The following is a 12,229-nucleotide window of genomic DNA, read 5'->3' as shown; positions in this document are numbered from 1 at the left end:
TCGAACTTGTGATCCTCCTGCCTCAGACTCCTGGGTGCTGGAATTACAGGGGTGCACCACATTTGGTTCCATTATCTTATAGTTGTGTATGCATTTGATAGGAATGATATGCAAGTGATGTGTATGCATTCAATAGGAATGGCAAAAAAAAGAGCCAAGAACATTCAATTTTATCTAAAAGATAAAAAAATTTAAAGACTTTTTAATAAGAAATTCTACAGGTAGTCTAAAATTTTGTTTGTATGAAGTTCAATTTTCTATATGTTACAGTTCTCAAATTGATTAAGCAGTGTATTAGATTAAAATATTCTACTTATCACTATCAGGAATCACTTGGATTTTTTGTTTTTCACTTTTTATTTTTAAAAAAAATTTTTAAAGAGAAAGGAAAAAAAATCCTAATAAAGGCCCATGTATCCAATTCAGTTTTAACAATTACCAATGCATAATCACATATATATTTCTACCCAATTTTGTTCTCTATTATATTATTTTGAACAACCTCAGATACCGTATCATTTATAGATAAATACTTTAGTACATACCCAAATCTTTTTTATTAATAGAACTATAATATCCCTATAATTCCTAAAAATCCTTTAATATAAAAGCCCTAAAGATTTTTATTGCTAACTGTATTCAAAGAGAATTAAATGTTGCTGACAATACTATTCAGATTAAATTAAATTATTTTCACTGAATTAATCAACACTCTGTAAATGGACGACTTGGAAAAGTCTCAAAATCTAGTCAAGATTTTATTAGAATCACAACTTTTTTTTTTTTTTTTGGTACCGGGGATCAAACTCAGGACCTTGCACTTGCGAGGCAGGCGCTGGAACCACTGAGCTAAATCCCCAGTCCAAGAATCACAATTTTTATAGTGACATAACTTTGTAAACTATGTAGTTCAAAATCACTATGCCATGACATTTTGACTTATCAATAAGTAATGGATAATTTGGGAATAAATAAATTACCAATCAACAACCTCACCTATATTTAAGAGGAAACATTAAAGATTCCAGGGCTCTACAGGCATCACTAAGTCTCTGGAAACTTGCAGAATGGAAGAGAACCTTATTTTCTGTAAGGACTGCACAAAAGAGGCTGAGGACATTCTGAATTCCTGTAAACACAAGAGCAAAGGCGGGCCAAATGCATTTAATTGTATTTGTGTTGCCAACAATCATAAACTTAGAATGACATGTAAAGAAAAAGCCAGTATTAGGAAAAATATTTGGCTGAACAATAATCCTCCATAACCTATGGGTATCCATTTTCCCAAACTTTCAGTTTTGTTTTCATTCTTTAAATTAGTGTAACATTCACTGAACATACTTGTTGCTTGGAAATATACAATTACCTTCTTTTCAACTACATTCTAAGGTCTGTACTTAAGTTCTGTTCTAGATGGTGGCACTTTTCTTTCTTCCCCTTTAAAGTTTATTTGTCTGATATTCATAATGATGTTTCTGTCAATTAAGAACTGCATAGACAACAGTAGTCCCAAAAGATTATAATGAAGGCTGTAGCTGTCCTAAAATTGTTGTGCAATGCCTTACATAGTCGTGATGATGCTGGCATAAACAAATCTACTAGGCTGCCAGTTGAAAACATAGCAAACATGATTGTGTACAGTACATAACACTTGATATTGATATATACCTGGCTTGTGTATTATACTAATACTTATTATTTTAGAGTGTATTCCTGATATATATGTATATAAGACACTCATTTATGAAAAGAATATTTTCCATGTGATATTCTGGCTTTATAATGTATCACATGAAAATTGTACAATGTTAAGTTGACTTTAATAATGCTACTTGATAATGTGTTCGGATTTGAGGCTTTTTATTATATTTACATCAATGTTGGTTCATTGTATTTTTCTTAAAAATACCCCTTCTAGGGCCGGGGGATTTAGCTCAGTGGTTCCACTGCCTGCCTCGCAAGCGCAAGGTCCTGAGTTTGATCCCCGGTACCAAAAAAATAAAAAATAAAAAATAAATTTAAAAATATCCTGGGCACGGGGATTTAGCTCAGTGGTTTCGCCGCCTGCTGTGCAAGTGCAAGGACCCGAGTTCGATCACCGGTACCAAAAAAAAAAAAAAAATATCCCTTCTAAGGTGAAAGACAAGTTGCTGCATCTGGTTCCCCCTACAACCAAAAATGAGGCACAGTGCCTAGTGGGCCTATTTGGATTTTGGAGGCAACACATTCCTCACTTAGCTGTTTTACTCTGACCCATTTGCCAAGTGACTCAGAAAGCACTTTTGAGTGGGACCAAATATATATATATAGTAATATAATATAAATATATATAAATAAATACAAATATACATATGGCTATGTTATGCTGGCAGCAACCTTCTACACGCTTTATTTACTATGTCTCTTGATTACATCATTTTCTCTTGTGCTTGATTTAATCTCATGATGTTTGGAACATCGTGGCCCTAGATGCAACAGGATATTCATCTTTCTTTCTCCACTGTATACTATAGGTATGAAGTGAGCTGTACCATCTACATTTCATGTTTTTGCAAATATGTATATTTGACGATGTTTGCATAATAATGAATTACCTAACAAAGCACTTCTCAGAATATATTCCAGGTTGTTTTTAGTAAACTCTTTTATTGGTACATTGTAGGTATACAACACAATTACATTTCTCATTGGGAATTGTACCTTTACATAATGCATCTTGGTTCTTATTTTTTCCCCATTCCTAGCCCTCCCTTCACCCCCTCCACCCTTCCCTATTTACAAAGACTTTATTTCCATTTTTTCCATTTCTCATCATTTATCCTTTCCCTTCTTTCCTTTCCCCTGCCCCTCCCACTACCCCTACCCCTTTGGACCTTTTCTTCCTATTTTGCATTATCGATTATTCATTCTAATCATTGGTACATTTTAGGTATACAATATAATGACATTCCATCATTGGAAATTTGCACCTTTACATAGTCTCTCTTGGTTCTTATTTTTCACCCTTGCCCAGCCCTCCCTTCAACCCCTCCAGTTCTCCCTATTTACAAAGATTTTGTTCCTACTTTTCCATTTTCTCACATTAATCCCATTCCCTACTATTCTTTCCCCTAGCCCTCCCACTTCCTTCCCCTGTGCCCCTTTTCTTCCTATTTCACATGACCTATTATACATTTAGTCCTTATTTACACTTTCAATTTCTCACACCAGAGAAACTATTCGGTATTTATACATGTGTGTCCTATTTATTTCACTTAAGAATATTGCCTCAATGTGCATCCACTTAGCTATAAATGTCTCTAATTTCTCATTTTTTATGGCTGAGTAGTACTCCATTTTATTTTAAAAACCACATTTTCTTTATCCAGTCTCCAGTTGATGGGCATTTGGGCTGTTTCCAAGTTTTAGCTATCACAAACTGTGCTGCTATGAACATGGGTGCACATATATCACTGTGGTATGATTCTTTTAATTCTTTGGGGAATATCCCCAGCAGTGGAATAGCAGGGTCAAATGGGACTTCCAGTCCTAGTTCTTTGAGGTATCTCCATACTGATTTCCACAGGGGTTGCACCAGTCTACACTCCCACCAGCAGCGGAGCAGGGTTCCTCTTTCCCCACAGCCCCACCAGCATTTGTTATTGGGTGATTTCATGATAGCAGCCATTCTTTCTGGTGTGAGGTGGAATCTCAGCGTTGTTTTCATTTGCATCTCTCAAATGACCAGTGATGTTGAACATTTTTTCATGTATTTATTTGCTATTTCTACTTCTTTGTCTGAGAAATGTCTGTTCATTTCAGGTGCCCATTTTTGGATTGGGTCTTTAAATTTCGGAGGTCTGATCTTTTATAAGTTCTTTATAGATTCGAGATAGTAGACCTTTGTCTGAGGAAGAGCAGGTGAAGATTTTGTTCCCACATTGTGGGTTGTCTTTTCACACTGCTGGTGGTTTCTCTTGCTGTGCAGAAGCCTTTTAATAAGAAGAGATCCCATTTGTTGATTGTTTGTGCTGGTTCACGAGCAACTGAGGTTCTGTTCATAAAATCTTTTCCTACACCGATGTCTTCAAGGGTTCTACCTAGCCTCTGTTCCAACTGGTTCAGAGTTTCTATTTTAATATTTAGATCTTTAATCCATTTTGATTTTAGTTTGGTGCATGGTGAGAGATATAGGTCTAGTTTTAATCTTTGGCAAGTTGAAGCCCAATTTTTCCAGCACCATTTATTAAAGAGGCTATCTTTCCTCCAGTGAGGGTGTTTGGCTCCTTTATCGAAGATGAGATGGCTGAGTGTGGCTGGTGTTGTTTCTGCATCTTCTAATCTGTTCCACTGGTCCTCAAGTCTGTTTCTTTGCCAGTAACATGCTGTTTTTATCACAGTAGCTTTGTGGTAGAGTTGCAGGTTGGGGACTGTGATAACCCCTGCCATGTCTCTGTTACCTAGAATTGCTTTTGCTATTCTGGGTCTCTTCTTGCTCCAAATGAATTTTTGGATTTTTTTCTTGAGGTCGATGAACTATGCTGCCGGGATCTCAATTGGAATTGCATTAAATCTATATAGCAGTTTTGGAAGTATGGCCATTTTCACTATATTAATCCTTCCTACCCAGGAGCAGGGGATGTCTGTTCATTTTCTGATAGCATCTTCAATCTCTCTTTTCAGAGTGCCATAGTTTTCAGAGAAGAGGTCTTTGACTTCTTTTGTTAGGATGATTCCTAGGTGTTTCAGATTTTTGGATGCTATTGTGAAAGGAATTATTTGCTGTATTTCTCTCTCAGTGAGTCTGTCATTGGTGTAGAGGAAAGCTATTGATTTTTGTGTCTTGACATTGGAACCAGCTACTTGACTGAATTTGGTTATTAAGTCTAGAAGACTTTTGGTGGAGTTCTTGGGGTCTTCTATATAGAGTATCATGTTATCTGTAAATAATGACAATTTGACTTCTTCATTACCTATCTTTATTCCTTTTCTTTCTCTTGTCTAATTGCCGTGGCTAATGTTTCCAGAACTATATTGAACAAGAGTGGTGATAGTGGACATCCTTGTCTTGTTCCTAATTTTAGTGTGAAGGATTTCAGTTTCTGACCATTTAGTATGATATTGGCTGTTGGTTTTTCATAGATGGCTTCTATCAGGTTTGAGGTAGAGACAATCTATTCCAATTTTTTGTAGGGTTTTTATCATAAATGCATGTTGGATTTTGTCAAATGCTTTTTCTGCGTCTGTGGAGAGAATCATATGGTTTTTGTCCTTGGCTCTATTGATATAGTGTATTACATTGATTGATTTTCGTATATTGAACCATCCCTGCATCCCTGGGATGAATCCCACTTGATCAGGGTGTATGATCTTCTTGATGATCTTCTCCATTCTGTTTGCCATTATCTTATTAAGGATTTTTGCATCTATGTTCATTAGTGAGACTGGCCTATAGTTCTCTTTTTCAGTTGGGTCTTTCTCTGCTTTGGGGATCAAGGTGATGCTTGCTTGCAGGAATGAATTTGGGAGTATTGCTTCCCTTTCAATTTCATTGAAGAGTTTAAACAGTAGTGGCACCAGTTCCTCTCTAAATGTCTTGTAGAATTCAGCAGTGAAGCCATCAGGGCCCAGGCTTTTCTTAGTTGATAAGTTTTTAATTACATTTTCAATTTCATTGGTTGATATTGGGTTGTTCAGAATTTTTAGGTCTTCTTCGTTCAACTTTGGTAATTCATATGTATCTAGAAATCTGTCCATTTCTTATGTGTTGTCCATCTTATTGGCGTATAGGTTCTGGAAGTAGGTATTGATGATCCTCTGGATTTCTGCTGGGTCTGTTGCAATTTCACCCTTTTCATTCCTAATTGCATGGATTTGGGCCCTTTGTTTCCTTTTTCTGACAAGGTTGGCTAAAGGTTTGTCAATTTTGTTGATTCTTTTGAAGAACCAACTCTTGGCTTCATTGATTTTTTTGTATCATTCTCTTAGTCTCCATTGCATTGATTTCTCCTCTGATCTTTATAATTTCCTCCCTTGTATGAGCTCTGGGATTGTCCTGTTCTTTTTTTAGAAGCTTGAGGTGCAGCATCAGGTTGCTTAATTGGGCTTGTTCTGTTTTCCTAATATGCATATTCACTGCTATGAATTTCCCTCGTAAGACTGCTTTCAATGTGTCCCATAGATTCCAATAAGTTGTATTGTCATTGTCATTTAATTGAAGGAACTGTCTGATTTCTTTAATTTCCTCTGTGACCCATTGGTTATTCAGAAGTGTGTTGTTCAATTTCCACATGTTTATGAAATTTTTGGAGTTTGTTTTGCTATGGATCTCCAATTTCATCGCACTATGGTCTGATAATGTACAGGGGATGACTTCAATTCCTTTGCACTTACTTAAACATGTTCTATGTGTGAGTATGTGGTCTATTTTGGAGAATGACCCATGTGCAGCTGAGAAGAATGTGTATTCTGATTTTGTGGGGTGGAAGACTCTGTAAACATCTGTTAAGTTCATTTGTTCAAGAGTTCGATTGAGTTCTAGTACTTCATTACTTATTTTTTGTCTAGTTGATCTATCCATTTGTGACAGTGGGGTGTTGAGGTCCCCCACTACAATTGTATTAGTGCATATATGACTTTTCATGTCTGTTAGTATTTGTTTTATATAGTTGGGTGCACTAGTGTTTAGTGCATAGATATTTATGATTGTCATCTCTTCCTCTTGGATTCTTCCCTTTACAAGGATGTAGTGTCTTTCTTCCTCTCTCTTAATCAGTGTTGGTTTGAAATCTACTTGATCTGCAAAGAGGATAGCTACTCCTGCTTTTTTTCGGGTTCCTATCACATGGAGTATTGTTTTCCACCCTTTAACTTTCAGTCTATGAGTTTCCTTCTGAATTAAGTGTGTTTCTTGTATGCAGCATATTGTTGGATTTTGCTTCTTGACCCATTCTGCCAGTCTATTTCTTTTGATTGGTGAAATGAGACCATTAACATTGATGGGTATAACTGAAACATATTGACTTGTCATTGCCATGACTTTTTCTTTTTGTTGGGTTCTCCCCCTTTACATTTAATTTCTTGGAATGCCAGATGGGTTCATTCTGCTTTGCTTCCTGGGGTTGTGATCCTCAATGTCTGTTCCTAGGATATTGTGTAAAATTCTTTGGAGTGCTGGTTTGGTATTCACAAAGTTCCTAAGGTGCTCTTTGTCATGAAAGTATCTTATTTCTCCATCCATTTTCAAAGATAGTTTTGCAGGGTACATCAATCTGGGTTGGAGGCTGTTTTCTTTTAGGGCTTGGAACATGTCACTCCAAGCTCTTCTTGCCTTGATGGTTTGTGTTGAGAAGTCTGCTGTGATTCTGATGGGCTTTCCTTTGTATGTGATTTGTTTCTTTTCTCTGCTTGGAGAACTTTGTTCTTCTGTTGTGTTTTTGGAATCTTAACAATTATATGCCTATGTGTAGATTTTTTTTGATTGAGGCTATTTGTACTCCTATATGCCTCACTTATCTGTATGTCAAGTTCTTTTCCCCTGCTTGGGAAGTTTTCTGCCATTATTTCTGTGAAGAGATATTTTTATGTCATCTGCACTCTCTCCTGTTTCTTCATTGACTCCAATCAGTCTTATGTTATTCTTCTTTGCATCATCTAGCAGCTGCTGGATTGATTTCTCATGTTGCCTTATAATTTTGAAGCAATTTTTCTTTTCCTGGTCACTAATTGCAATCTTATCTTCTATATCTGAAATTCTGTCCTCACATTGGCTCATTCTGCTGTGTAGCCTTTCAATGGAGTTTTTCACGTCCTGGAAATCTATTTGCATCTGTTTTATGGATTCCATTTCTTTCCTATGTTGGGATTCCATCATGTTCCTTAGCTCCTCTCTAGATTTATTAATCATGTCTTGCACTAGGGGCACAATTTCTCCTGTTATGTGAGAAATCATTTCTGATTTCATTTTTTCCAGATCCTCTTTTGTTGCCAGTTCAGTGGGTCCAGGTGGTTGAGTATCAGAGTGTTCCATCTCATTTCTACTTGGGGGGGGGGGCTGTTGGCACCTGCATGGATTACCTCCTCTGAGCTGGGAGAGGTGAGACAGGGGCCGGGAGCAGCAATAGGGATGCTGGCCCAAAAGCCCTTTCCTGTGAGCTGGGAGCAGTGGGAGGGATGGTGGCTGGGAAGCCCCTTCCTCTGGTCCAGAAGCAGTAGGATGGTGGCTCAGAAGCCCCTACCTCTGGGCCGGGAGCAATGGGCGGGATGGTGGCCCGGAAGCCCCTTCCTCTGGGCCAGGAGCAGTGGTACGGCGGCTCAGAAGCCCCTACCTCTGGGCTGGGAGCAGTGGGACTCAGTACCGTGGTCTGGTGGTCCGGTGTCCTCTGCGTCTTTTTGTCTATATTCCAGTTCTTAAGTGATACATGATGATGATATGACCACACCAACTGTTTGTTTTTGCAAATCACCTGGTATATTTCTATTTTTTTACTTTATCCTTTCTCAACTTCTTGTAAAAAATTTGTTTTGCAGTACTGGGGATGGAATCCAAGACGTCACACATGCTAGGTAAGTGTTCTACCACTGAGCAACATTCCCAGCCCTAATATATATGTATATATATGTATACATATGTGTGTGTGTATATATGTATGTATACATATATGTGTGTGTGTGTGTGTGTGTGTATATATATATATATATTTTTTTTTTTTTTTGGTAACAGGGATCAGACTCGGGACCTTGTGCTTGTGAGGCAGGTGGCAGTACCACTGAGCTAAATTCCCGGCTCCCTTATGTATTTTTAAAAATCTAGTTTGACAGAATTGGTTTTTTCTTTTTTTTCATACTGGGGATTGAACTCAGGATCTTGTGCTTGTGAGGCAAGTGGTAGAACCACTGAGCTAATAAATCCCTGGCCCCGGAAGTGGTCTTTTTCTTTTTGGTACCGGGGATTGAACTCGGGAACCACTGAGCTAAATCCCCGGCCCCCAGAATTGGTCTTTTAATTAGATAATTTAACTGAATTATACTACATATCTACATGATATAGATACTACATATATAGCATCTTATTTTATAATTTTATTGGTTCTACTTTTTATTTTTAAAATTTCTCTTGCATCTTTTAGCCTTTCTGCTCATGTAAAATTTAAAAGCTCTTATTAAATTCCATTCTGATATTATCTATTCTTAGTGGCAACTCTAGAAGATACACCATGCATACTTACCAAATTGAAGTTAAATAAGTACATCATTTCTTACCTTTTCCCTTTACTACTGATCCAAATCATCTTTTGTTCTGTCACTTCAGCTTTAATCACACAGATCCACTAAATCAAGAGCCCCTTTTGTTTTCTAAAGGCACAATATTTCCCATAGCTCTTTGCCATAGCTCATCTCTTCATGTGATACATGCAAATTTCCTCTAAGACCATTATTAATTGCTATTCCTTTTTTTTTTTGGTACCGGGGATCAAACTCGGGTCCTTGTGCTTGCACAGCAGGCGGTGAAACCACTGAGCTAAATCCCCGGCCCAACTGCTATTCCTTTTTATTGTGCCAACTTATCCCATGAAATACACTAGAACCTACAGTTCAGATTTTTAAACTTCTTTCATTTGGGACTAATAGTTTCATAACTGCTCTTCCCAATTCAGTGCTTATTCCCTTCAAATGAATCCTCTAGTGTTCTTGAATGGCAGACAAAAAGAAAAATCTGATTATGTCACTCTTACTCCTCAAACTCCTCTAAATCTTCCAATTCTTTTGGGCAACAATTTTGAAATGAATTCTGTTCCACAGAAATAACTTAGCAAGGGAAGCTTTTGCTTTAACTTCTTCTATTAATCTCCCTGAGCTTTGTGTGGTAAAATGAAATGAAAAAAAGTCCTGAAGGCCTATTTTAGAACATTGCTATGAAGAGAAAAAAATGAGGTACGCTATGAATTCTTAGCATGATACTATAGTATAAGAAAAACATTAACTAATATTATAATTATTATTGTAATTATTGTAGTTGTTACCATTAATTTCCTTTGAAGTTAGGGCTCTGATTCTTAAAATGTTTGAAAACATACAAAAAGTTAAGTGTATACTCTATCAAAATGTCTCCAATGATCTTAAACCAGATCTTTCTAACCCCACTATGTGATCAATATGGAACTTATCTACTGTAGCTCTCAGACTTTTTACTATCTCTGCTTCTTTTGCCCATGTTCTCTCTGCTTGATGTCCCCTTCAATAAAATGTTAGTTCCTCAAGGACTACACTGGGCCTTATGCACTACTAAACCCTTCTGCCTTGTACACAATATAGTAATCAGATGGCACTCAAAAAATACTTCATTGGAACTGGAAAGCTGTCTGAATCATAGTGCAGTGAGTTACTATCAAAAGACTAAATTTTTCATTAAAAGTGTCACGTTCCACAGATAAATGAGATCATGCCATATTTGTTTTTCTGTTTGGGTTGTTTTACTTAATATAGTGTCCTCCCAAGTTCAACCATGACAACAAATAACAAGATTTCCTTATTTTTTTTTATGCCAGGTGACACACAAATAGAAAGCTATTTGTTGATTAAGGGGCACAAAGTTCCAGTCAGGAGAAATACATTTTTTGGATTTATTGCATAGTGTGATTATAGTCAATAAAATGTACAGCATATTTCAAAACAGATGAAATTAAACTTCAAAAGTCTCACCACAAAAAATGGGAAGTAAAGGCCGGGGATTTAGCTCAGTGGTTCCATTGCCTGCCTCGCAAGTGCAAGGATCTGAGTTTGATCCCCTGTACCAAAAAATAAAAATTAAAAAAAATAAAAAAATAAATGGGAAGTGAGATAGTAGATAAGTTAGTTTCATTTAACCATTCTGCAATGCATATATGTACATGTGTGTTTATATGTAGATGTGTGTATGTTATTGTCTCTTAAATGTATACAATTATTATTTATCAATTGAATATATTAAGTTTATAATTTAATCTCAAGGAATATAAATTTATGAATTTCAATAGGGAAAATATAACATACAAATTCTAAATAAAAAATTGATAAACTTAGTTACCTTAAATTTACTTTTTGTGTAAAAAAAATAACATTAAGAAAAAAATAAAGACAAGTCCCAGATGAAGACACTACCTGCAAAATATATATATGGAAAAGGTTAAGTGTGAAAAAAACTTTAATCCCATAAGTAACATATGAAATTATAATTTGCAGAAGAGTAAACCAAAACAGGAGATGATAATACATATGAAAAGAGGCTCCAATATCTCTAGCAATAAAAAATTTAACCTAATAAGTCAATGACATATATTTCACAACTATTACAGCAGCTAAAATTTAAGCCTGATAATTCCATTTCTATGAAAGTGGAGAAGAAAAGGAACTATCAAACATATTGCTGTGAGAAGTATAAATAAAGTTAAGAGGCATATACCTTATACTCTAGCTATTACAGCAATTCTAGACATTCCATTACTGGGCATTTACTACAGAAACATCCTCACATATACCTCACAGGAGACAAATATAAAGTGATACACTACTGAAATAATGGAAAAGACCAAACATCTTAAATATAAAATGAGTAAATAATGGTAAAATAATACTATGAAATTATGGTACTTAGTGATTGAAGGTGGCAAGTGTTGACAAAAAGTTAAAATTTATTATTCAAAATTCACAAAACTAAGTATTAAAGAAATTTAAATACAACTTTCAAGTGGTATGGATTTTTGGTAAGTTTGTAGCATTTATACTATATTTGTGCATATACTAGAGATTAAGAAAACCCAGTAAGATTTTGGTATACCTATATAAAAATGAAAATGAGCAGGCTAGCAGTAGAATATCACCATGAATAACTCTCCCAAATATAATATCGAGTGAGCAAAGTATGGTGCATAATAAGTGCCTAGTACAGCAGCATGATATAGATTTAAAACCATGCAAGCCATAGCTTTTTATGACTTCCATAAATATAAATATGCCAAGTATGAAGATATATCTGAGACTAACATTCAATTCAGTATAGTATTTATCTCTGAGAAGGTAGGCATACACAGGGTGATTCATATTTATGATGCTATCTTTATTAAGCTAGATAATGAATACAGGGATCTTTAAAAAGATTTCTTTAGAATAATTTAAAACTTACACAAAAGTAAGAAGTGTAAGAATAGTACACAGAGCTGATCATGGTGGCACATATCTGTAATCCTAGCACTCAGGAGGCTGAGGCAGGATT

At 35.9% G+C, this 12,229-nt stretch overlaps 1 protein-coding gene across 12 annotated transcripts in view; it reads right to left on the bottom strand.

Moving 5' to 3' along the window:
* The window catches only part of Sbf2 (SET binding factor 2), a 450,794-nt gene that overhangs the window by 222,092 nt on the left and 216,473 nt on the right, over positions 1 to 12,229 (bottom strand). For all 12 annotated transcript variants that reach the window (XM_087211305.1, XM_013074593.3, XM_013074594.3 and 9 more), the window contains one exon: positions 997 to 1,129. In XM_087211305.1, coding sequence (XP_087067431.1) covers positions 997 to 1,129 — 133 coding nt within the window. The remainder of the gene's footprint in view (positions 1 to 996; positions 1,130 to 12,229) is intronic.

Source organism: Heterocephalus glaber, unplaced genomic scaffold (genome assembly GCF_053883595.1).
Source record: "Heterocephalus glaber isolate CG9 unplaced genomic scaffold, H.glaber_assembly_v1.0 deba00001428, whole genome shotgun sequence".
In the NCBI taxonomy this organism is placed as follows: Eukaryota; Metazoa; Chordata; class Mammalia; order Rodentia; family Bathyergidae; genus Heterocephalus; species Heterocephalus glaber.
The sequence above is the reverse complement of the archived record's forward strand: the minus strand, read 5'-3'. Positions and strand labels throughout refer to the sequence as shown.